The following is a 27,843-nucleotide window of genomic DNA, read 5'->3' on the forward strand; positions in this document are numbered from 1 at the left end:
ATCTAATGTGCTATTCTAAATCGATCATGCGACTGTGGTGGCGGGCGTGATGAGCATGTGTATCACTACAGCAACGACAAAATGAGAGCGTTACTAAAAGAGTTGTAATTACAAATGAAACGACTTGCCTCACTTCTCGTCGTCGACGTTGTCGTCATGAGAAAGTCCGTTTGAGGTGATTGCTACGGGAAGCATTCCCTCTTTGCCGTAACCTGTGTAGACTCTGCCAGTGTCACGCAAAAATATAGGTAGAGTGTCACATTTCCGATAAAAATTTAACAATTTTCTACATTGCGTAACTATGGAATTATATTCTTCCACGTGAGGCAATCGGCCGAAGAAATGTCTACGATACCAGACATCCTACTCACTACCGTCATAAATCGTTTGGTTTTCCCTAGTGTCACAAATAATTTATCATAACGCCCACCACCACAGTCTTGTGATCGATTTAGAATCGCACGTTCGATGTCTATTGTTTGGAGCCCGCAGCTTCGATAGGTAAACATTCTTGGGAATTACTCACCTAACGAGGGAACCTCCCCATCGCACCCCCCTCAGATTTAGTTATAAGTTGGCACAGCGGATAGGCCTTGAAAAACTGAACACAGATCAATCGAGAAAACAGGAAGAAGTTGTGTAGAACTATGAAAAAAATAAGCAAAATATACAAACTGAGTAGTCCATGCGCAAGATAGGCAACATCAAGGACTATATGAGCTCAGGAGCGCTGTGGTCCTGTGGTTAGCGTGAGCAGCTGCGGAACGAGAGGTCCTTGGTTCAAGTCTTCCCTCGAGTGAAAAGTTTAATTTTTTATTTTCAGACAATTATCAAAGTTCAGGCACTCATACATAATCAACTTCGCTCTCCAAAATTCCAGGGCATGTTCAGATTTGCTTGGTCATATGCAGGATTTGACCGTCTCCACACGGAAAAATTTGAAAACGTTAAAAACATATATTTTGACAGAGCACAGGGAAAACTGTGCGACTGTGAAACTGTTGCATTAATTTGTTGCAGTTTACGTGACAAACTCTTGTGTTTTCATCACTTTTTGGGAGTGATTATCACATGCACAAGAAAACCTAAATCGGGCAAGGTACAAGAATCTTTTTACCCATTCGCAAAGTGTACAAGTTAGGTGGGTCGACAACATATTCCTGTCATGTGACGCACATGCCGTCACCAATGTCGTATAGAATATATCAGATGTGTTTTCCTGTGGAGGAATCGGTTGAACTATGACCTTGCGATCAAATGTTTTCGGTTCGCATTGGAGAGGCACATCCTTTCGTCTACTACTCGCACGGTTTTGCGGTGCGGTCGCAAAACACAGACACTAAACTTATTACAGTTATCAGAGACGTCAATGAACGAACGGACAGATCATAACTTTGCAAAAATAAAAAACGTAAACTTTTCACTGGAGGGAAGACTTGAACAAAGGACCTCTCGTTCCCCAGCTGCTCACGCTAACCACGGCTCTCCTGAGCTCACATTCTCCTTAATGTTGCCTGTCTTGCGTATGGACTACTCACTTTGTATATTTTGCTTATTTTTTTCATAGTTCCGGAAAACTACTTCCTGTTTTCTCGATTGATTTGTTTTCAGTTTTTCAGGGCCTATCTGCTGTGCCAACTTATAACTAATTCTGAAGGGGGAAGGTTCCCTTGTAAGAATGGACAATACCCGAAACTGGTAGTGGGAAAAATTAAAATAATCATACACCGTCTGGTGAAAAATTGTCGTTCTTCAAATTTATTGATGATATGGGGCTCACACAGAGGAAATGACCTATTTAGTCGTAACTATGGATTTTTAATGTTTTTCTCACAAAAGTGCAGGAACTATTTTGAAGGGACCAAGTATCTGGCGCCTACGTCTCTAGAACTTGCTGTTGCTTCAATCGAAGGTAAACACGAATTTAGCTGCCTCTCAGTTCAGTCGCCCAGATTTAGGGGACAAGAGAGAAAAACTAGAGGGGACAATGATGAGAGAAACCGCAACAGGAGAGGTAATCATACACACGGCGAGAGGATTTGGCGAGCAGCGCGTGACGCAAGCAGCAAGGCCGACGGACAAGCGCGCCTGTTGGACCGTCCGGGAAAGCGAGGCCGCGGGCGTTGCGGAAGAGCGCGCACAGGAAAGGCGCCCAGCACGCGACGCTGCGGTCTTGCCGTCGCTCCGCCGACGTGTAATTATCGCCGGAGGAGGAAGAGCGCGCTTCCGAAATAGAGCTCCGCTCTACTCCCCTAAGGCCTAGACCGGTTCCACGTGTTTTACTGATTCATGCTATGACAACAGTGCAGAATTATATCAAGTACTGGTATGGTAGTTATGTCCACAAACAGACCAGTTGCTTCAGTTTTCAGTTACGAAGCTCAACGGACTTATTTACATAGTACAGTGGAGCGAGTTCTGTAATCTATCAGCAAGCCATTTAGATGGTTAAACTTTCACGACAAATGTTCCCAGGTCGGGTTTGTAGCCTTTCCCGATAGCCTTTCTAGAAAAGATTCGTCCTGATAACACTAATCCACTCACGGGAAAGTCATTTGTGAACCAAACCTGAAAGACCGTAGCAGTAGTCTTTCTCTGCCCCAGGTTTTCTGTACCTGCTTTACATCACGACGTATGACGTAGAGTATTTACAAAGAAAGGTTCCCAGCTGTAGGATCGACGTTTTGAAACCACCTATACGGTGATGTATGTTAAAGTCCCAGGTATCACACCCTGCAGCCGTTCATCCTGCTGGAGTGTCGTTTGCGAGTAATCGACGGATAAAAAATTTCGGGATATAGCGTGATGCTGAATAGCGTTAAGAAGGAAGTTTGGACTGGGGTGGCTGTGTGGTGTAATGGGCAGGATAAGGCCTTCCTTCACATGTGTAAGGTTTGCGTTTGAACCGAGTCAGATACTTAAAGTTTTTTATTTTTAAATATTTATCGAAATGACTTTTATCATTATTTTTATTCAAGTACTGTAAATGGTTTAAATGTAATTTTTTTTATTTTTATTCCTTTTATTTTTGAGGATGTGGATTGATTATATTTACGTATTATAATACTTAAATATCTGAGAATCCCAATCTCCCGATTAAAAAGCAAAAAGACGAAATAATTTATTTATATTGACTGTACAATTGTCTCAAAATTATATTTCGTCACAAGATGTGCATTTTTCTTTTTTTATGGTAATCGTCATACACATTTGGAACATTGCCTAAACTCCTACTGCGCAGTGGTCAAAATAACGCAGATGAAGATTTAAACGAAAGAAGGGGGTTATAAGTAAAACGAACTTTTAAGCAAACTGAGCAATAGAAATAATAAATCAATAACATGGACGAAAAAATAGCATGATAAAGTGAAAGAAATCAAATCGAAATTAATAAATTACATTTAAATTACATGAAGGAAGATTTCAAGCGGAAAAAGAATGGTAAGAAAAATGACAGCAATTGAATTTGATATGATGATTAAAATGGTGTGACAAACGAATAGAAATAAATACTACATTTAAACTAATTAACGGAATACAAATAACGATCGAAGTCATTTTGATAAAGAATTAAAAATGAAAAGCAGTACACTTCACGAGATTTGAACCCATAACCGTCTGGATTTGAAGTTCGTACCGTGTCCATTACACCACGCAACCATTCCATACGTTCTTCCTTTTCGCTACTAAATGTACTTCAAAATTTCGAAATCCTGTTCTCGTCGATCACCCGCAAACAGGAGCCCGCCATGGTGAATGAGTGGTGGGTGTGATACCTGGGATCTTAACTTACACCACCGTATAGGTCGTTTCAAAAAGCAGATCTCACCACAGGAGGCCTCTCTTTGTTAATATTCCACCGTTACTAACCACACTTCTCCCCCTTTTTTCGTGTTGCAATCGTGAACGGTACGCGGGATGAACGATAGATGGTAAGCTTCCTTTAAGCATGAATCTCTCTGATTTTATGTTCTTGATGATTTCAGAAGTTTTAGGTAGGAAGAAGCAATATGTTGGGCGACTCCTAATTTTAAAAGCGAATCACGCCGAGACGTAAAACACCTCTATCCCCGATGAATTTCATGAGTGCTGTTGCAGTGCAGTATAATATTGTCTTTATTAATGCTTATGGAAATGGAACTAAGGGAGAGAGTGATACTTAGTGCCTGCGGTAGCTTACTTCTGTTTTACAACGCCACAGCGTCCACTGAGCTTATCTGCATCCAACAGAATCAATCGCCATCAATAGTGTTGCATGCATTCACTGCTGTAGAACTGTGGAGAGGTTTGAGTTTCAAGAAAGGATATTGGCTTACTGTTTGTCGATCACGAACTGTGACTGCCGAACACAGATCGCGGAGATATCCTTTTCGTTGATCTCCTCAGCTGTAAGTGGGCCACTTAAACTGGGGATGAAAATATCTTTCACCACCAGCACCCTGTCTGGCTACCTGCTCGTACGCATTAGCACGAGTCAGTTGTGACGGCCGCATCCGCGGGTAATTGGAGAAATTCGTTAGATTTGTCGTTGGGCACATGTTTCTAAACAGTTACGAATGTTCGACAAGTGCAGTAAAATGATTATTTCAAATTTCACCAGATCACATGCCCGGATCGTTGGCCGCTGTTTATGCCGAAGACGGTATGAGTAGATTTACATCCAGCACTACTTAAAATAGTCTTCATTTTTCTGTACCAAACTTTAATAACAGTCTCTATTCTTATAGGTTTAATGTTATCCAAACTTTTGCGTTTGCGTGTATCATTCATACCAAACCAACAAAAGGCCAAATAAACATACCGGAAAACCCCTGGTTTTTTACGTTTTTAATGGATGGAATATTTTTACGAAGTTCTGAAGTCAGAGATTGGTAACAAATTCTCAAAATCTCTTCAGTTTATTTCTAAAGAAGAACTCATATTTCAATCCAGCCTGGATACACCAGCAGCGTTTAAAATTTATGCGTAGGTAGGAGTTATATGTGACAGGTAGGCCCATGTGTTTCCCAGCATCTCACAGTTGCAGTCTTGAGGACCTTGCGCAGGACAGCCTTCCACATTTCCTACAGAATGCGTTCATGTGAAATTAGGGGAAGCAAGTGGTGTACGAATTATGGGCGCCGGTTACATTGTTTTTTGCACTGCATGTTTGATTTCCTCGCTGACAGGTGGACAGGTTCGAGAGCACCAGGTCCATGGCACGAACGCTCTCCCAATCGTACTCATTTACAGTATTATCCGAGGGGCTTGCCTAAGTATATTCATAACGCCAAGACGCTTCTTCATAGTGTCATAGAATCCTGCAAACTGTTAGACACGGTCAGTGGGTATTTGAAAGGATGCGACAGTCCACGATCCGGCAATTGCAGGCATCTGTTGAAGCAAGCGGAGGACATTTTAAACATTTAACAGTTCGACAACTGTGTAAAATGTTCTTTCGTTAATAATTTAAAAGTAAAGTATTTCTAGGCATGTGGTTATATGGACTGCTTTTTTTTCTGTATTGGTGTGAAGAATTCGCCCCGAAAGTTCGTAAAAGTATTTTTAACGTATCCTGTATGTCGACTGGCTGTTAAAGTATGTAACATTCCTCTTTGAGATTGGGTGATATTCGTTCAGGTCACCATTCTCAGTGTGCAGGTACGTCAGTTTACAACACAAGAAACTTACTCTTCAAAAGGTTTCACTACGACCTTTTTCTAGAATCATGTTAGACTGCTTCATCTTTGGGGTTTGACAGTGTTGGACCTCACAGAATATAAAGGGCGTTCGTAATCTGGGCGAAAAAATAGTACAATTTCGAGAAGAGATGTCTTCTGCTCTGAAGCTGAATCTTAAGATATTTTAAATTTGTTATTAATAGTGTTTACCACGACCCTCATGGGGATTAAACTGTTGGATAGAGGAGTGATGGCTGCTTTTGACATTTGTTCATGGATTCGGGTTACATTAATTAAAAAACTACCGTCTTTTTTGGATGTCGAACCTGTGATGTCAGACGTCCAGCATTTTAATGAAACGTCAGTAAGTCAGCGAGTTGACGGAAATTACACATACACCCTCTGTAAGCCATCGTATGGTGCGTGGCGGAAGGAACCCTGTACGACTCCCAGTCATTTCTTTTCCTGCTCCACTCTTAAAGAGAATGAAGGAAAGCAACTGTCTCTAGGCCTCCATAAGAGCCCTAATCTCTCTAATCTTATTTTGGTTACCCTCACACGATATGTACTTTGGCGGCAGTAGAGTCTTTCTGCAGTCAGCCTCAGATGCCGGTCTCCTGAATTTTGTCAGTAGTGCTCGTCGAAAAGAACATCGCCTTCCCACCAGGGATTCCCATTCGAGTTCCCGAAGCAACTCTGTAATACTTGTGTGTTGTTCGAACTACCGGTAACATATCTAGCAGCCCGCCTTTGAAATGCTTCAATGTCTTCCTTCAGTCCGACCAGGTGCGTATAGCAAATACTCGAACAGCACTCAACAATTGGCCAATGGGGAACATGAAACTTTCAGCACAGGACAGGATCGTTTAGAGGAACTATGGCTCAAGTTTAAAAGAATAATTGACCATGGATAGAAAAGTACCCATTAGAACAGTTCGTAAGCCGTGGGATCCTCCATGGTATACGGTCACCGTAAAGAAACTTCTAAAGAAACAGATTACTGCATAATAATTATAAAACATAGTGTAGGGCAATAGATAGAGAGATGCTGAATGAGATGCATTTGGCTTTCAAGAGGGCAATGCATGATGCCTTCAATGACTACCGCAGCAGAATATTGTCAAATGATCTTTCATCAAAACCCAATGAAATTTTGGTCGTATGTGAGGCTGTTAGTGTCACCAAAGTTAGTGTCTAATCCATGGCGAAAGAGACAGGAATTGAAATTGAGGGTAGCAAAGCGAAAGCTGAAATGCTTAACTCCATTTTTAAATGTTCCTTTACAAAGGAAAATCCAAGAGAATTTCCCCAATTTAATTCTCGTACTACTGAAGAGATGAATGAAATAAGTATTAGCGTCCGTGACGTTGAGAAACATCTGAAAGCTCCAGGGTCCGATGGAACACTTACAAATTCTATACTGAATTTGCGGTTGAGTTAGCCTTTTTTCTTACTATGATCTATTGTAGATCCCTCGAACAGAAAACCATACCCAGTTCTTGGAAGAAAAAAAGCGCAGTCCACATTAGTCTACAAGACGGATAAGAGAAGTGTCCGCAAAATTGCTGTCCAGTATCCTTGACACAGATTTGTTTCAGAATCGTAGAACATATTCCGAGCTCTAACATAATGAGGAACAGAACGACCTCCTGAATGCCAAACAGCATGGATTCCGAAAACGTCGCTCATGTGAAACCCAGGTCACACTTCTCTCACATGACATATTGAAAGCTTTGGACCAAGGCAGTCAGGTAGATGCAATATTTCTTCATTTCCGTAAAGTATTTGTCTCAGTACCACACCTGCTTCTTTAAAAGTACTATCATATGGGATATCAAGTGAAATTTGTGACTGGACTGAGGTCGCAGAACGTTATCTTGGGTGGAGTCATCATCAGATATAGAAGTAACTTCGGATGTGCCCCAGGGAAGTGTGTTGGGATCCTTGCTGTTCATGTTTTATATTAATAACCTTGCAGACAATATTTACAGTAACTTCAGACTTTTTGCAGATCTACATCTACATTGTTACTCCGCAATTGACACTTAAGTGTCTGGCAGAGGGTTCATCGAACCATTTTCTTACTACTACTACTACTACTACTACTACTACTACTGTACCATTCCACTCTCGAATGACGCGCGGGAAGAAGGAACATCTAAATCTTTCCGTTCGAGCTCTGACTTCTCTTATTTGATTATGATGATCATTTCCCCCTACGTAGGTGGCTGTCAACAAAATATTTTCGCATTCGGAAGAGAGAGTTGGTGATTGAAATTTCGTAAATATATGTCGCCGCAAAGAAAACTACCTTTGTTTCAGTGACTGACTGCCACCCCAACTCGCGTATCATATCAGTGACACACTCACCCCTATTGCGCGATAACACGAAACGAGCTGCCCTTCTTTGCACTTTTTCGATGTCCTCCGTCAATCCTACCTGGTAATGATCCCATACCGCGCAGCAATATTCCAGCAGAGGACGGACAAGTGTAATGTAGGCTGTTCTTTTAGTGGGTTTGTTCTGCCAAAAAACCGCAGTTTTTGTTTCGCCTTCCCCAGAATATTATCTATGTGGTCTTTCCAATTTAAGTTGCTCGTAATTGTAATTCCTGAGTATTTAGTCGGATTGACAGCCCTTAGATTTGTGCGATTTATCGTATACCCAAAATTCATCGGATTTCTTTTAGTATCCATGTGGTTGACCTCGCATTTTTCTTTGTTTAGTGCCAATTGCCACTTTTCGCACCATACAGAAATTCTCTCTAGATCATTTTGTAATTGAAATTGACCTCTTGATGATTTTACTAGACGGTAAATGAGTGTCATCTGCAAACAATCTAAGAGGGCTGCTCAGATTATCACGTAGACCATTTATGTAAATCAGGAACAGCAGAGGGCCTATGACACTACCTTGCGGAACGACAGATATCACTTCTGTTCTGCTCGATGATTTACCATCGATCACTACGAACTGTTACCCCTCTGAGAGGAAGTCACACAACTGAGATGATACTCCATATGAACGCAATTAGATTAATAGTCGCTTGTGAGGAACGGTATCAAAAGCCTTCTGGAAATCTAGGAATACAGAATCGATCTGAGATCTGTCGACAGCACTCATTATTTCATGGGAATAAAGAGCTACTTGTGTTGCACAAGAACGATATTTTATGAATTCGTGTTGGTTATGTATCAATAAGTCATTTTGTTCAAGATTATGAATAATGTTCGAGTACAGTATATGCTCCAAAATCCTACTGCAAACTGAGGTCAGTGATGTGGGTCTGTATTTCAATGGGTTACTCCTATTTCTTTTCTTGAATATTGGTGTGACCTGTGCTACTTTCCAGTCTTTAGGAACAGACCTTTCGTCAAGTGAGCGGTTGTATATGATTGCTAAGAAAGGCGCTATTGTGTCTGCATACTCCGAAAGGAACCTGATAGGTATACAATCTGGACAGGAAGACTTGCCTTTCTTAAGTGATTTGTTTCGCAACACGTAAGGTATCTACTTTTATGTCACTCGTGGTAACAGCTGTTCTGGTTTGGAATTGTGGAATATTTACTTCGTCTTCTTTCGTGAAGGAATTACGGAAACCTGTATTTAGTGTGTCTTGAAAGGAGGATATAAGGTGAACATCAACAAAAGCAAAACGGGGATAATGGAATGTAGTCGAATTAAGTCGGGTGATGCTGAGGGAATTAGATTAGGAAATGAGACACTTAAAGTAGTAAAGGAGTTTTGCTATTTGGGGAGCAAAATAACTGATGATGGTCGAAGTAGAGAGGATATAAAATGTAGACTAGCAATGGCAAGGAAAGCGTTTCTGAAGAAGAGAAATTTGTTAACATCGGGTATAGATTTAAGTGTTATGAAGTCGTTTCTGAAAGTATTTGTATGGAGTGTAGCCATGTATGGAAGCGAAACGTGGACGATAAATAGTTTAGACAAAAAGAGAATAGAAGCTTTCGAAATGTGGTGCCACAGGAGAATGCTGAAGATTAGATGGGTATATCACATAACTAATGAGGAGGTATTGAATAGAATTGGGGAGAAGAGGAGTTTGTGGCACAACTTGACAAGAAGAAGGGACCGGTTGGTAGGACATGTTCTGAGGCATGAAGGGATCACAAATTTAGCATTGGAGGGCAGGTTGGAGGGTAAAAATCGTAGAGGGAGACCAAGAGATGAATACACTAAGCAGATTCAGAAGGATGTAGGTTGCAGTAAGTACTGGGAGATGAAAAAGCTTGCACAGGATAGAGTAGCATGGAGAGCTGCATCAAACCAGTCTCAGGACTGAAGACAACAACAACAACAACAATAACAACAACAACGTATTTAGTACCTCGGATTTAGTGACACCATCATCGGTAACATTTCCATCGCCATCGCGTAGTGACGGTATTGACTGTTTTTTTGCCACTGGTGTACTTTACATACGACAAGAATCTCTTTGTAGTTTCCTATAATGAAGTATTGCCTGGAAGAAGCTGCACAAATATTCTTTCAGATATTGATAATATTCAAAGTGGTGCAACGATTGGCAACTTGCTTTAAATGTTCAGAAATGTAAAATCTTGCTCTTGACAAAACGAAACACCGTAGTATCCTATGACTAGAATATCGGTGAATCAGTATTGGAATCGGCCAATTCATACAAATAACTGGGTGTAACACTTTGTAGGGATGTGAAATGGAACGATCACATAGGCTCAGTCGTGGGTTATTGGTGGAATACTGGAGAAGTGCAATCAGTCTACAAAGCACTCGTGCGACAAGAATATTCTTCTAGAATAAGCGCGTGGGACCCGTACGAAATAGGACTAACACGGGATACTGAATGTACACAGGGGCATGAATGGTCACACATTTATCTGATCCATGGGAAAGTGTCTCTCAGATGCTGAAGGAACAGAGCTGGCAGACTTCGAAGATCAGACCTAAACTATGCCGAGAAGGTTTAACAAAATTTGAAGAACCGGCTTTAAATTATGACTCTAGGAATATATTACAACCCTGCACGTATCGGTCGCATAGGGATCGTGAGAATAAAATTAGAACATTTCCTGCACGCCCAGAGCCATTCAACCGCTCACTCTTCCCGTGCTCCATACGTGATTGGAACGGGAAGAAACCCTAATAACTGGTACAGTGGGACGTACCCTCTGCCATGCATTTCACAATGGTTTGCAGGATATAGATGTAATTGTAGAATGGGTTGCTCTGGTGTGCTATATGCTATCTACTTCACAGATGAACCTCACTTTCCTAAAATTCTCCCAATAAACCGAAGTCGACCATACGGTGGCCATGCAGAAGAGGACAGTGAATTTTAGATGCAGTTGCATGCAATGTGATGTTGGCTTCCCGCTGGCGATAACGTTGGCCGCTCACCAGGTTACAAAAACGGAGTGCGTCAGCAATACCTTTCCCGCAGGCGCCTCGCTCGCCGGCCAGATAACGCCGAGCCGCCGCAGAACGCCTTCTTTGTCTCTGCTGAATGGCGGCGTGCGCCAGCTGCAGCGAGCACGTGCCCATCCCGTGGGCTGCTACTGCTAGCTTTACGTGGTTGCCAGCTTTTAAACTTCCTCAGTTGGTGGTCGTCCAAAAGAAAACAAGGCCGTATGTCGGTAAAGGACATGATGTACATAAAGACATCTCAGCGTGCGATTGGATTGAAGAATTCTTGGCAAACAGTACACTGCATGTCGCTCTTCGCGTAGAGAAACATTCAGACGTTAAAATACCATCGGGTGTGCTACAAGGAAAAGTTACAGGACCATCATACTGTTCACAATACATGAGTGACCTAGACATTGTCCTAATGAATAACGTTGGAAGCTTCGTGCGGCTGTTAGTGAATGATACTGTTACATAGAAAGAAGTCGCGACGTTAGATAATTGTAGCTAAATGCTGGAAGATCTACAGAGATTCTACGCTTGTTTGGAGAGGTTGACAGTTGACCTTTGGCATAAACAAAAGTGTATTGCACGTAAATCGACGGAAATACGCATTATTGGTCGGCGATCGTGTAATCTCACACACAGTGGAAGCAGTCACACTCATTAAATATCTAGGAGTGTACATACGGAGCAGTTTAAAGTTGAACTTCATAAAGCGAATGGCAGGTAAGGGCGTTTAGGCCACTGATGGTGGAGGTAGGTTATACCGACACTGGAATATTGCTCGTCAGTATGAGACTCTTACGAGACAGGACTGACAGAGGAAACAGAAGGTTCAAAGAACAGCACTTTTCGTCACAGATTCATTTAGTAAGTGCAAAAGCGCTTATTAGAAACCATCCAACATATTGCTTACTCCTCCGTCTATCTCGCAAAAAGTCGATGAACTCATTATGAGAGAAATTTGGCCCTAACAAGTATCGTTCTTCACGCGCACGACTTGATTGGAACAGGAAATAGGGGAGCAGACAGAACAGGAGATGGGGTAACAGACATAGGTACACTAAGTATTGTCTGCACTTAGAGTAAGGAGGGTTGTTGGAGTATATTGTTGGTGTACGATGATTATATTCGAAGGACTACGAACTCATTAATAGGACAGGGCTACACTAGGGTAGTGTTACTTTAAGAGAAATGATCATGCTGTTCCTTTTATTTCTTAGTGAAGCATAGGAGATCTACAGACCTTTCGCTTGTGCCCTATACTTGCCATTACTCGTGCTTTCCTTCTCAGCGATGTAGTACGTACATGATTCTCTCTCTCTCTCTCTCTCTCTCTCTCTCTCTCTCTCTCTCTCTCTCTCCCCCCCCTCTCCCTCTCTCTCCCTTCCACCCCCGCCCTCTCCTCGCTCCACCGCCCCAGTCGAACATAGGTGTGGTGACATCACTTTGTCCTATCCTCGCAACATTATCAAAACGTCATCCTTTCGTTCTCGCTAGAATGCCAGTTCGTAAGCTAGTGCTTCCAGAGGGCTTCATTTATTGGGAGATGTGACCATCTCGCACCAACGGAACAACATTATTCATGCCTAAAATCTCCTGTGTAATTGTTTGGTTGCCGGCCGCGGTGGCTGTGCGGTTCTAGGCGCTCCAGTCCGGAGCCGCGCTGCTGCTACGGTAGCAGGTTCGAATCCTGCTTCGGGCATGGGTGTGTGTGATGTCCTTAGGTTAGTTAGGTTTAAGTAGTTCTACGTTCTATGGGACTGATGACCACAGCAGTTGAGTCCCATAGTGCTCAGAGCCATTTGAACCAATTGTTTGCTTACCTTCCATATTTCTTAAGCGTATGGAAAAGTGGTTTTAGCATTTGTTAGGAAGAGAGCAGGGTTCCAATTCTTGACTGGGACACAAACTTTATGTCTAGCACTTTCCTAACTGACCTCCTTTCTACTGCTCAGCATATTCGCTATCGAGATTGATCGTAGTTCTGTGATGCCTGTTCGTCCTTTGTTAGACTTGTGTTCAGTTATTTCACTGGCACATTTGATGGCGTTAGCAAGACAAAGACTGGACTCTTCCTAAAATCATGTGTTAGCTCTTAGCATTACAGCCTCCTCTGGGACGTTCGTTCTTTTTTAATTGATATTTGCAAGGTTGATCTGGAGGCTTGCTGCATGTAGTTCCGTGGTAAGTTTTTGAATTGTGGATGTCATGTAAAGTGTGTTAATTAAGCGAAGAAGCTCTTTTGATTAATAAAACTTTTTGTGGTTGTTTTTAGAAACTATTTTGTGCCTCTTCCGTTACGTCCAAAGGTCTTATTCATGACGTCGTCCTATACTCATCGGGGAGAAACGCGAGTTACATGAGCAGACAGTGGGCTCTGCTAAATACCTACAAAGAGTCTACCTGATGAGAAACTATGAAAAATTCTTGTACTCCACGTCAAAAGGAGTATTCAGTCGTAAAGATACAGAGATAGGGTTGAGGCTAATCATTAAATAATTATAAAAAGCTAATTTTTCTGTCTGGTAAAGAGCAAATCATTTCCTTCGGATGTTTGACGCAATTTCTGTTCTTTCCTGTCTTAGAGTTTTAACTGTGGGTGCCTCCTTTCATGGTATGCACCATCTAAGTAATCTCACTACGTTGTATCTGGTTCATAAATCTCGAACGGCAGTCGCATGTTACAGAGTCATATCGCTCTAATTGTGATAACATTCGCTTTCAGGAAGATCGATATTTGCTTTATGTTTGGACTCCAAACGTCCATATCATAACTTTGTTTCGGTAGCTCATTTCCTGCTGTAACACGAATGTCAACACAGTAATTTCCTTTTCCCGGTATCACACAGAAATGAACGATCGCGGTTTCTGGTACTAGTTGTAAAACGCTTTAACAACAATGTTTAGCTGCTGTAAACCATCGGATTCTGAGAAACGTGTGCAGAGGATGCATGCATCGTGCATCGGACTCTACTTAAGCGGTGGGGAGTGTGAGTGTGAGTGTGTGTGTGTGTGAGTGAGGGAGTGAGTGAGAGAGAGAGAGAGAGAGAGAGAGAGAGAGAGAGAGAGAGAGAGAGAGAGAGAGAGAGTGGGGGGGGGGGCGGAAGGATTGTATGTTCTGCCATATCGCGATTCACGGTGTTCGCGGAGCCTTTAGCATTGGAAACGAGTACTCTGATACTTCTTGAAGACGACAATGAGCATCCTTGCAAAAGAGTTGCATGAAGAAGTTTTGGTCTTGGCAATATAGAATATGCAGCATCATACTCATACAAAGCTTGATATCATTAATTGAAAATTATATGCCTAAACGCAATTTTTTTCATCTTTATTATAGTTTTTGCGGTTACACAGAAGCTTCTATACTGGAGCACCAAAGAAACTGGTATAGGCATGCGTATTTAAATACACAGATATGTAAACAGGCAGAATACGGCGCTACGATCGGCAACGCCTATATAAGACAAGTGTCTGGCGCAGTTGTTACTTCGGTTACTGCTGCTACACTGGTAGTTTATCAAGATTTAAGTGAGTTTGACCATGGTTTACAGTTTGCGCACGAGCAATGGTGTGCAGCATCTCCGAGGTAGCGATGAAGTGGGGAATCTCCCATGCGAGCATTTCACAAGTGTACCGTGAATATCAGGAATCCGTTAAGACATTAAATCTCTGACGTCGCTGCGGCCGGAAAAATATCTTGCAAGGACAGGACAAATGACGACTGAAGAGAATCGTTTAACGTAACAGAAGTGCAACCCTTCCGCAAATCGCTGCAGATTTCGACGCTGGGCAATCAACAAGTGTCAGTGTGCAAACCATTCAACCTAACAACATCGTCATGGGCCTCCAGAACCGAAAGCCCACTCGTGTACTGAGCTACACAAAGCTTTACGCCTCGCCTGGGCCCGTCGACACTGATACTGGACTGTTGGTGACTGTGAAACATGTTGCCTGGTCGGACGAGTCTCATTTCAAATTGCATCAAGCGCATGGAAGTGTACGGGTATCGAGACACCTCATGAATCCATGGACGCTGCATGTCAGCAGGGGACTGTTCAAACTATTGGAGGCTCCGTAATGGTGCCGGGCGAGTGTGCTTGGAGTGATATGGGACCCTTGACATGCTAGATACGACTCTGACAAGTGACACGTTCATAAGCAACCTGTCTGATCACCTGCATCCATTCATATCCATTGTGAATTTCGACGGACTTGATCAATTCCAGCAGGACAATTCAACACCCCACACGGCCAAAATTGCTACAGAGTGGCTCCAGGAACACTTTTCTGAGTTTAAACACTTCCGCTGGCCACCAAACTCGCCTGACATGAACATTATTGATCACTTCTGGGATGCCTTACAAAGTGGTGTTGAGAAGAGGTCTTCTTCACCCCCTCGCACTCTTACGGATTTATGGACAGCTCTGCTGGATGCATGGTGTCAGTTCCCTCCAGTTTACTTCAGACATTAGTCGATTCCATGCCACGTCGTGTTGCAGCACTTCTGCGTGCTCGCGGGAGCCCTACACGATAGTAGGCAGGTGTACCAGTTTCTTTGGCTCTTCAGTGCATAAGGAAATGGAAGTGTGAGATTGTGGCAACCAATCGAGAGCACTCGGAATCGCTTGGTGTGGATTCCTCAAATCACCGTCAAATGCTCGCAGTGGGCACTCTTTAACAATGTATTCTATTGTTTGCTTTTCTGCCTGCTCCGCAATCGCAGTCAACAGATGAACGGAAGCCCCACTTCTTCAAGGCGCAACCACACCTTCATTGACCCGTCCTGATGCTGTTCCGCATCGACCAGGTTTGACGCTGTACTTGGAATCCCTCAACATTCTTTATTTGGTATTGAATCAGGCGAGCGTTGCCGGCTCGATCTACGATCCAGCGTTGACGCCACCTGGATGTCACGTCGAAAGAACTGATATTTTCTGTATTTTCTGATTCTGTCCAGGGGGTTTACGTGATTTCGGACGTGTTGTTGATGGATCTTATAGCACATCATACAAGTGGCAGTTCTCATGGGATCTTCTAAAGTACATTTATCTTAGCCGCTTTCTTCCTTGGGTCTTGTGGATCAACGTTAGCTAGGAATGGTAATCACTGAATGAGCGTAGATGTAGAAGTCCCAATGATAATCCTCATGGCTTCATTAAGCTGCATGTCAACCTTCGTTGTGTGGGTGCTGTGTTCCCAAACAGGTGCGCAATATTCACCTACAGAATACATAAGAAAGATTGCAGCATAGCGTGTTGGCGTCCGCACCCCAATTGCTTCCAGCAGTCTTGTGAAGTAGATTCACTCGGGAGCCAGGCTTCTTAGATAACTTGATGCACTGTTGTTTGAATGCCAAGGACAGATTCGGTGATTCCTAGATGTATTACGTTGTAGCTTCGCGGTAGTTTGGTCCCGTCGTAAGTCACATGTAGCTTCCTTTGAGCGTCTTAATTATTTGGATGGAACGTAGCAACCTCAGTCTAATTCGGGTTAGGACGAAGTCTCCATTTACGGCAGCAATCACTCAGTTTCGCCATAGCACTTGTCCCCTCGTTCTCAGAGTGCATAAGATCGTTACTCTGGAAGGCTAATGGTAGATCTTTTGCTTATAAGATTTTCGTGGAGTCAGTCTCTGGCATTTCGTTGGTGTACGTGTTAAACAGTATGGGGGCCAGAACTGATCCATGAAGTAGAACAGTCCTCAATCTGCTACCTTGTCCTTTAAGGAACACGTTAAAATGCCTGCCAGAGAGCATGTTGTTTCTCAGAAACGCCATCTTTTGACGTGGAATGACCTCAGTAATCCTTGACATCAATCCCTTTGTTCATACAGTGCCATAAGATGCCGTATGATCCACAAAAACTGCAGCTGGTTTGAGACGTCTTTGAAATCCAGCTAGCCGGCCGAAGTGGCCGCGCGGTTCTGGCGCTGCAGTCTGGAACCGCGAGACCGCTACGGTCGCAGGTTCGAATCCAGCCTCGGGCATGGATGTGTGTGATGTCCTTAGGTTAGTTAGGTTTAACTAGTTCTAAGTTCTAGGGGACTAATGACCTCAGCAGTTGAGTCCCATAGTGCTCAGAGCCATTTGAACCATTTTTTTGAAATCCAGCTTCTACTAGAGTTGTCAACGTTAAGACCTTGTCGCAGCAGCTCCGACATTTCCTGAAGCTACCTCGTTCGACGGGGATGATTTGATCAATGGCTTATTGAATGTGATTTAGGATAAGCCTTTGCAATAGCGTATAGGTCATGCTGAGCAGCGAAACTGGTAAGTAGTGAGAAGCATCGGTTCCGTCTTTGCGTGGCTTCGGGATGGCAATTGCCTTAGCCCTGTTTGAAAAACTAGTAATTTTCCAGTTTTCAAGAGTCCCATTGAAACATTCAGTGAGCCACAATTTTGTTTTACATCCGATTAAGAAACAATGGTTATATGCCATCAAAACAAATTCCTTTAATTACCTGTAATGTATTGAAGACTGCATCAAGTTCCTCAACTCAGAAGTCCTATGAGTAGACTGCATGTGATTGTAGATAGGGTGTTTTATGTAAAATTCATTTCTGTAGTTCGTGTGCGTACCTTCTCTTTTACTTTCCGAAATATTCATTTGTCTGGCTGCAACAGAAGTGGCATTCACGTGTCGTGCTTGACAACCTTAGGACTGTACCAGATTTTCTTATAATGTTCCAGTCTTTCTGACTAGAATCATTAGGACAAAGCCGTTTTTCGTTGCGACGGGATCTTCTCATGAAATTTCAATCACCAGTTTACCCTTCGATTGTGAAAACATTCTGTTGGCACCCACCTACATAGGAAGAATGATCATCACGATGAAATAAGAGAAATCAGGTCTCGCACTGAAAAATTTAAGTGCTCGTTATTCCCGCGTGCCGTTAGAGACTGGAACGATAGAGAGACAGCTTGAAGGTGGTTCATTGAACCCTCTGCCAGGCACCTCATTGTGAATAGCAGAGTGATCACGTTGACGTTGATGTGTGAAGTTGAGTCTTGCCGTTGTGTTATACTATTTTTCTCTTCTGTTCTTACTGGGAGCTCCCAAGAGGTTATCAGCTGTTGTCATTCTGAGATTCCTAATATTAAGCATATAACCCATCTTATTCTGGAGACCATCTGAGGACGTACTCCTTACAGAACCACGTGAAATCAATTTCCTGACATTAACTTTAATTGCACCCAGAGATCGTTCATAATTGGGTGGAGTTGGGGGACGGATCCACTTAAAGGTACTATCAAGACCTTCCCGGTTCGCAATTTGAAAAGTCCATCGACTTTTAGGAACGGACGTTACTAATGGAATATCAGTACAATAATGAAATATGACTGGCGTTTTCTAGCTGTGTGAGAAACACATGATATTCTTTCGTTGCGTCATGTTATTTCTAGAGTTACATAAGATGCACAAATCAGAAGACTAATGTTTTTGCCACTTACAAGATTCAAACGTTCGTGGATCTGTAGCGTTCTACACAAGCTGGAGACTGAACGTTTCCATCCATTCATTTAGAATAGCTTCATGGCTGTTTCTTCCTGATGTCCCCAGACATGACTATTGCTGCTGAAATTACCAGCATACACAGCTGGGTGACTGAAGGACCTGACAGGTGATTTGTGAATATTTACAACAATGATGCCGGCAACCTTTATAGCCAAAACAGACATCTGCTGTTCTGTCTTGGTAAGTTACTTTATTATCAGCTAGACTGGATCTGACATACGTTTCAATGCTGTATTGTTCATTATTTATGGCCCCCAACCATAACGTATCCGAATATACTTCTTTTCTGTAATAATCTGTGTCATCCTTGATATGAGTCTTCTGTGTCGCTATAAAATTTACAGCATTCTGAAGTACCAGACGTGAGAGATATCGACTCTCCGCAGAGGAAACCAATTCAGTATTCAAGTGACATATCCGAGGGTTGTTACCAACGTGAACTGGTGAGTGTTCCGTGTTTGTTTGGTCCATAGACAAGATTTTCTTTACAAAAATCCCGGACTAAAATAACAAAGGAGCTCTAGAGATTGTTAATTATATAACGCCTATAACCTCGTAATATGGGAAGTGCGATACAGTGCAAAACGTAAAAAGTTTTGTATCATGGCTCTGTGCATTAACCTCACGTCTGTGATTTGTCCAGAAACGAAATGAAAGTGAGCTGGCTAATCTGTCGCACTCTTCTACGGGAAAGTGCGCATGAATAGTGCGTCGCTGGTGAGGATTTCACGCAAGTTTCTTGATCTCAGACACTTCTGCGGCGAGCAGAAGCTCACAACCCTCTGTGGTGTTGCACGTAAGTGTACTTGCTCGTCCTTTCGCAGGAGCTCTTCAACTCTTTACTAGCAGTTTCCACAGAGGATATTGTGGGACATTAAGTTCCTCATGTGCAGCCCTCACTACCTCGAGAGGGAATATGGGGTTTATTGCGAGCCGTTTTCAACCAAACTGCGGGAAATCTTTCTCCAGTGCTCTCAGCACTTCACTTTAAGTGGTCTCATTTGCTGACTCGTATTCGGGAGAGTTGTAAACGATCTAAGGGCCTTTGGTAAACATACATGAGTTGTGACCGTATCCCGTCGATTGTTTTCAGTATGGAATACGCACGTTAATGGGTATAGGCAAGGACGGTATGCCGAAACTGGTGATTATCGAGGAAACAGAGACATCTGTGCACCTTTTCGTGATAAAGGAACCGTACGTAGGAAATTGAAACCCGGAAGATAAGCAGAAACAGGTGTCATTTAAATATTGTTACCTTTTAATAATCGTTACAACTGCACAGGTATGAGTACCATCGTCGACTTCCAGCAATAGAAAATTGAGAGAGAAATGGCTGCTCTTTGGCACGGAAATTTTAGCATGTAAAAAGAAATTGGGTAATACATGTATGTGCTAACAGTTTTCTGATTCTTATTAACTCGTTTCTCTTAAAGCCGTACCCTATTCCCCACTTCAGATTACTTATTAAAAATGGAAAGACTTGTCGACGAAGTGCAGTCGTCCGTTAATCTGTGAACCTTATTAATTATCTTGTATGTGTTACATCATAGCTCCCTAATTTACTTACATTGGTTGTTCGCTCTGTCTGTTAAAGTCTTCATAATTACTCTGAAATTCACACTTACGTGCGTGGCATAGGGTTCATCGAACCACTTTCACTATTTCTCTACCGTTCCACTCTGACAGCGCGCGGCAAACAATGAAGGTTTCTCTATACTTTGGTGGGTGTCAAAAAAATATTTTTGCATTCGCAAGGGAACGTTGGAGATGGAAATTTCGTGAAAACATGCGTCGCAACGTAAAACGTCTTTGCTTTAATAATTGCCATTGTAACTCGCGTGTCATATCCGTGACACACATTCCTCAATTTCGCAGTAATACAAAAAGACAGTCCCTTCTTTGAACTTTTTCAGTGTTCTCCGCCAATCCTATCTAGTAGTGATCCCATACTCCACAGTAATATTATAGCAGAGGACGCACAAGCATAGTGTAGGCAGTCTCTTTAGCGGATTTTTTGCAATTTCTAAGTGTTCTGCCACTTTGTAAAACGCAATCTTTGATTCACCTTCCCCCCAACATTATCTATGTGATCGTTCCAATGTAAGATGCTTATAATTTTTATACCTAGGTATTCAGTTCAGTTGGCAACTTTTAGATTTCTGTGATTTATCGTGTAACCGAAATCTGACGCATTCCCTTCAGTATTCATGTGGGTGACCTCACATTTTTCATTGTTTAGGGTCAGTTTACACTTTTCGCATCATACACATACCTTGTCTAAATTATTTTGCAAATATTTTTTATCGTCTGTGACCTTCCGTCACTGCCGACCGAAGTGGCCGTGCGGTTCTGGCGCTGCAGTCTGGAACCGCAGTCTGGAACCGCGAGACCGCTACGGTCGCAGGTTCGAATCCTGCCTCGGGCATGGATGTGTGTGATGTCCTTAGGTTAGTTAGGTTTAACTAGTTGGCTCTGAGCACTATGGTACTTAACATCTGTGGTCATCAGTCCCCTAGAACTTAGAACTACTTAAACCGAACAAACCTAAGGACATCACACACATCCATGCCCGAGGCAAGATTCGAACCTGCGACCGTAGCAGTCGCGCGGTTCCGAACTGAGCGCCTAGAACCGCTAGACCACCGCTGCCGGCCGTTTAACTAGTTCTAAGTTCTAGGGGACTAATGACCTCAGAAGTTGAGCCCCATAGTGCTCAGAGCCATTTGAACCCTCCGTCACTTACTACTTTCTGACAGGAAATCACGAATCCAGTGGCACAACTGAGACGATACTCCCAGACAAGCAGTTTTATTAGAAATCGCTTTTGAGTAACGCTGTCGAAAGCTTTCTAGAAATAAGGAATGTTCGGCATCCCCTTCCTATAGCACAAATTCCTTCACTTTGATTATTGTGCCAGATTTCGAGACAGAATTTCGTTGTGGAGAGTATCAAAAACATCTCGCATTTAATTTCGCGTTAAATTTCGAGGTTCTATAAAACTTCACCAACCTTGTGGATTTTCCGTTCTTTTAAATTAGGCATGCTTTTTTTTTCGTTGCTTCAGCAACAGTGTTCTGACGTGTTTTGTGTACCATGGCTGATGGGTTCATCTCTTCTAATTTATTTGGTATAAACTCTCCATTGCTGTCACACTATTTCTTTGAATGTAAGCCAAGTCTTGTCTACGCTTACTTAGTTCAGAAGGAATGTAGGCTGTCTCTTAGGAAGAAGTCAAGCGAATTTTTATCTGCTTTTTTAGATATGCATTTTGCATTTATTTTTATTGGATTTGGATGTTTGCGGTATCCACTCTGGGTACCACAGCCTAGTAGTCACTAATCTCTGTACCTGTCATGATGCTTCCTAATTGCTGGGGATTATTTGTTGCTAAAAGGTCAAGCGTGTTTGCCGGCCCTAGTGGCCGAGCGGTTCTAGGCGCTACAGTCTGGAGCCGCGAGACCGCTACGGTCGCAGGTTCGAATCCTGCCTCGGGCATGGATGTGTGATGTCCTTAGGTTAGTTAGGTTTAAGTAGTTCTAAGTTCTAGGGGACTGATGACCTCAGAAGTTGAGTCCCATAGTGCTCAGAGCCATTTGAACCAACCATCAAGCGTGTTTTCACAAACATGTATAAGTTGAGTGGGCTCCTGAACCAGTTGTTCAAAATAATTTTCGGAAAAAGCATTTGTAAGATTTCGAGCGATGTTTTATGCCTATCACCGACTATAAACGTAAATATCACCAACACAACGGGGATAGATAAAGTCACCACCATATATAATTGTATGAGTGGAGCACCTATTTGACATAACTCACTCTTTTTTGAACTGTTTAGCGACTGCATTTCATGAGTCGGGAGGTGGGTAAAAGGAACAAGTAATCAATGTAGTCCTGTTGTCAAGTGTAATCTTTACCCAGACTAACTAACAGGAAACTATGTACTTAAATTTTGTTACAAGATAACTACTTCCAACTGCAACAAACAAACACAACGCCGCCGCCACCACCACCACCACCTCCTCCTCCTCCTCCTCCTCCTCCTCCTCCTCCGCCTACACCACCTCCTCCTCCTCCTCCTCCTCCTCCTCCTCCTCCTTCTCCACCACCACCAAATGTGTTTAGTCTATCCTTTATGAAAGGCGCAGGTCAGTTTCGAATGAACTTATCTCCGGCTTTGGACAGTTTACAGTACCTATAACGACTTAGGCTTCAGTGGTATCTATTAGCGCCCAGAGCTCTGATTCTTCCCCAACAGAGGTACCACAGTTTTCTACTCTATGGTTCCTAGATCAGTTCTTGTCCTTTGTTTGACCTGCAGCCTATGACACTGAAACCCTTTTTGTTCTTTCCCGAATAATTGATTTTAAGAGAGTGGAGAACTGGTCCACGAATTCTTCCAGGAATTCAGCTCTGACAGGTAATTATCGTATCCACTTTAGTGAAACTGTGAAATACGTTATACTAAAGCTCGACCTAGGGCCAGTCGAAAAGAATATCCCCTTTAAGCCGAAGCTACATATAGAGCAAAGGTGGCAATTACATCCCCCCGTCACGTTCCTCATCTCAGAAGGCATAAATTGTTATTTTCTGATGATCCGCAGTGTAATTTGTTTATCCGTTTTCTCCTTAATTGTGATACTCCCTTCAGGTCGTAGAGTACCATACATTCGATGTCTCAGTTTTTCATTCATCTACCCTGATTCACAGACACAAAATAAAGTACACTCTGCTTCTTAAGCAATTAGAATATGTTTCATAAATTACAACATCTGGGTTCCATTACTTGATCTCTCGTCACAACCACGGGGCCGCTGTCGCGTCTACATAATTTCCGGTTACTGTCATGGGGTTCGTCTCTGGTAAAACTTGAATATATCGTTAGCCGACCTTGAGAGCTTCTAAATTCGGTAACTGATTCTTGCGAAATCCCGCCCGGGAAGCTGTATGGCCGTGGAGTGGCACGACCGTTTGATATGCGTGGAGGCGCTGCAACCTACTTTCTTCTTCCGACTCGCCAGGCGCACTGAATGGTGCGGAGCGCCTAGTTCTTGCGGTGGATGTCGTTGACAGCTCCACACCTTATTTAAAATACTAGCTGCGTCATTTGTATGGTATTTTCAGCGCGCGTCGCTTATTTGTATGTATTTTTGACTAACCATTTAGCACTAGTACAAGTTGACTAACACCATATCTTGCTGTGGCCATGATCATGTTAGTAATTGGTAATGTGTATGTGTGGTAGGGATGTCTGCGGCAGAAATTGCGTTACAAACGACGATCGGACAGAGGAGACCGTCCGAGCTAAGCCCTCAACCGCCTGCCCCTGTTGCTTACGAAGCGGGAGGTAAGTGTACCATCGAATCTGACGATCGCCACACATTGGTGTTCGAAATGTTCGAAACCACGAAGGTATGTTTTCTTTCAAGATTGTTTATTTGTTAGACGACGTGGAAGTCGGGGCCGCATGCGCACAGAAGAGCGCTCCTGTCCCCATTTTTGCCGTTCTAGTCGACGTAATTGAGAAGCGTTTCGAACTCTGTACTCGGGTGTCGCCGCTTAGCGTGTCTCCTCGACTTTCGTGCACTGGCGGTGTTTCATGCTATTTCGTTAGCGGTTGAAGAGCTACAAGAGATGTTGTACATCAGTAGTGTTCAGTCCGCCAATGCTTCCATTATGCAGTCTGCTCCAACGCTGTGATTTCCACAGACGACCACGAAACTCCCGCTGTGGCGTACCGTGTAGTTAAAGTTGTCGCTGAAACGTACCACCGTATACAGATGAATAACTTTATGCAAGTCAGGGAAGGGGCTGGTGGTTCGATCGTATCAGATTTTTCTTCTTTTGTACTCAAGGATGGAGCATGAATTCGGATTCATTGTCATACCCGCTGGCTGCGCTACGCAATTTGAAATTCTCACCTAAAATCGGACGACTGAACTCTGCAGTGAACATCTGTGAGGTAACAAGAATGTTTCTACCGCATCCTGCAGTTTCAGATCCCAATACATTAACATATGCAGTCGGAAGTGTTACGTTTGCCTTTCTCAGCACTGGATCTTTTACTGTTTGTCTCTTAGAATTAGAATACATCAGTAATGTTACAGATCAAATTCCGATAAATTCTCTGAAGGTATTGAAAGCTTTTCACACGTACGACTTGACTATATACAATATTTCAAATTTCTCCGTGTCACAAAATATTTTCCGAAGCGCTATATTCCGGCTGTACGCTGTATGCCGAGGTAGCATACACGACCCAAATGAAGCTGAGGAAATCAATGATGTGCCGTAATGAATTCATTAAAGAAAATGTTTAAAAAGACAACTAGCCACATCAAAGCATTTTCCTGAAATACGTAAGGTACTTGGAGCGTTTTACTATCAGAGGTACTAGGCAGACAAACTGCGTCAGTTCTTTGAATGTTTAGCTTCCCGCGTCAAATGACTATCAAAGCACAGATGCTCGTGGAGCTTGTGTTAACTGTGAAGTGTTATTATCAAGAAATATTTCTTTGGAGAGAGAGAACAGTGGCATGGCACTCTGCGGTATAATTTTCACCAAGTCCGACAGTGGAACATTCCTTCAAGAAAAATAAACCCAGATTTTATAGCACCTAAATCGCTCTAAAATATTCAAACGCTTGTGTGGATTAGGAGGGGCAACTTAAGTTTTGTTGTTGGTCCTCATTAAGATCGTCCTTCCTGAGGCGAATGGTGGTGTAGTGCGGAAACTACAGGATGACAACTTGAGTGTGAAGCAGGTCCAGATAGACGAATTATTGGCAGTCTTATAAACTAGGAGAGAGGTACTGGCGGAAGTAAACCTGTGAGGGTGGCTGAGTTATACAGAGTATTACCCTCTAAAGGCAACGTTCCGGGTTAGTGCTTTGGTCCGGCACATGGTTTTAATCCGTCAGGAAGTTACAAGCAGCGCACGCTCCGCTACAGAGTGAAAAATTATTTCCAGATAATTTTACCTGTACACATGTACAGTTTAGGTAAATCTATATTAAAATGTAGGTCTGCTTTAACAGCTGTTCAGAGATGGAAATGGACCGCCGAAGGCAATTCTTCTTCTTCTTCTTCTTCTTCTTCTTCTTCTTCTTCATTTCACTTTGGCCTTGGGGACCATATTAATTCTCTACATTCCTCCACCAATCTCTTCTGTTCCAGGATTTCGTGACCTATTTTCCTTTCCCCCAATGTGGTCCGCGGCATTCCACGGATCCTGAGAATGGTACTCGCTGTAGTCTTTAGTCTTCCATCCTAGTCAGGTATATTGTCCACATTAGTCTTCCTCCTTCATCCTTCGGCCAACATCAGCTTGTAAGTACAGCTGTGCCAGTTCCTAGTTTTTTGGTATCCTCTAGTCCAGTAATGGGGACCAAATATTTTCCGTTACACCTTTCTCACTAAGATCGGCAGGTTTGTTCATCTGTTTCCAGACCCATATAGAGAGCTATCGGGAGAATTACACTCTGTTACAGTCTGATTTTAAAACTTCTTGAAACTGCTCTACTGCACAGCACATTCTGTAAATCAAAGTATGTGTTATTTGCTGCTGCTATTCTTGCCTTACAAGGCAATACTAAAAGAAAATTGAAAGGGGGCGTATTTCACTGTGTTATGTGAATCACATTATAAATTTGAATACACGTTTCATTACTTATTTCTGAGATTTTCGAAGTAAATCACAAACTTGTAACGTGTGTGTGTGTGTGTGTGTGTGTGTGTGTGTGTGTGTGTGTGTGTGTGTGGTCAAAATCATCCGTCCAAGACCATGCAGTTTTTTCATTCTCATGAAAGGGCTCGATTGTAGAGATCCAAACGTTTTTACTTAAGTTAGATCCAGTATTTGGTTTCAAATTCGGAAACCTTTTCCTGCTCAAATAACCGAATGTTTTCTTGCAGTGACATTTGTTTCGAAAGAATGAAACAAATAGGGGTATGTTGAAAGTCTCTCTTTTTACCACTTGTAATATACACCATTCAGTTGATTATGAATCAAGGGACATGCATAAAGAAATTACATTAGTAACTCAATTTCGAAGCCGTTACTTTTTCTTGAAGTGGGGCGTTTTTGCAACGGACATTCTACAGGTTAGAGTATACGGTTCGTATTTAGGATAAACACGTTTGGGGCTTCTGCCGACGTTCCTCGTTTCCTAATTATTCTATAGCATGCTGTCGGCACCTCGTCTTTGTCATCTCGATACATTTGTTAATAAAGGAAATGATTTTCCTGTATTAGTCCGCGATCATTGCGAAAATTTTGTGAATAAAACCATCTAGGTTGCTATTAGAATTTTCTTTCTTTATTACGCTGATTCGACTACTGCCATCGTCGATTATTTGCAGTGAAGATTAGAGCAACATAAAAAGCGACAAACGCTTGTGGGATATGACCGGTAATTAGTAAAATAATTTATAAAGCCGTCGAAAACCTCTGTCGTAAGTATGTCCATACTGCTAGAAATAATGTGAAACATTTAGATACGTACAAAACATGTATTCAGTACAGTGTAGTCGTCAGGATATGGGACAGTCTGAGCAGCAATCTCCTTTCTCACAGGAGGGTAGTCGTCTATACAGTCTGTTGCGTTTTCTTGTAATACATATTAGTTCTCGTGGAGGGGTAAACAACGATTAGTTTCTAGCGTTGCAACTCACCTTATTCATTCCGACCCATAACTGTGAAAACATTGACGTAAAAATAGCTTTAACGCTAATGGCGAAATCGTTACGTTTTCGTTGTGCAACTCTCGAATATGATTACTACCTTTTTGACTACAGTTTATCTTATCAAGACTTCCCCATAATTGCGGAAAAGCTCTCTACAGACAGACACTACGAGAATGCATGACAAACATTGTCAGCGCTGATATTTGCAAGCCACCATATTTTGACCATACCCTGATAGCCGGTCGAGGTGGCCGAGCGGTTCTAAGCGCTACAGTCTGGAACCGCGCGACCGCTACGGTCTCAGGTTCGAATCCTGCCTCGGGCATGGATATGTGTGATGTCCTTAGGTTAGTTAGGTTTAAGTAGTTCTAAGTTCTAGGGGACTGATGACCTTAGCAGTTAAGTCCCATAGTGCTCAGAGCCATTTGAACCATACCCTGATAGCGTGTGCGGTTCCTTGTCGGGTTGTTGTCGGGGCGTACATTGTCAGAGCAAGACACCGCATATCTTTCTCTCTCAATTTGCTAGAAAAACCTTAATAATGTCTTACGTGCCATAAGACGTGCCAGTT

At 42.7% G+C, this 27,843-nt stretch overlaps 1 protein-coding gene across 4 annotated transcripts in view; it reads left to right on the forward strand.

Moving 5' to 3' along the window:
• Window positions 1-27,843, forward strand: part of LOC124606748 (serine/threonine-protein kinase tousled-like 2) — a 583,729-nt gene that overhangs the window by 211,543 nt on the left and 344,343 nt on the right. For 3 of the 4 annotated variants that reach the window (XM_047138785.1, XM_047138789.1, XM_047138787.1), the window contains exon 3: window positions 23,833-23,934. The exons of the other annotated variant lie outside the window; for it this stretch is intronic. In XM_047138785.1, the coding sequence (XP_046994741.1) occupies window positions 23,833-23,934 (102 nt within the window). The remainder of the gene's footprint in view (window positions 1-23,832; window positions 23,935-27,843) is intronic. 4 annotated transcript variants of the gene reach the window in all.

Source organism: Schistocerca americana, chromosome 3, assembly GCF_021461395.2.
Source record: "Schistocerca americana isolate TAMUIC-IGC-003095 chromosome 3, iqSchAmer2.1, whole genome shotgun sequence".
Taxonomy (NCBI): domain Eukaryota; kingdom Metazoa; phylum Arthropoda; class Insecta; order Orthoptera; family Acrididae; genus Schistocerca; species Schistocerca americana.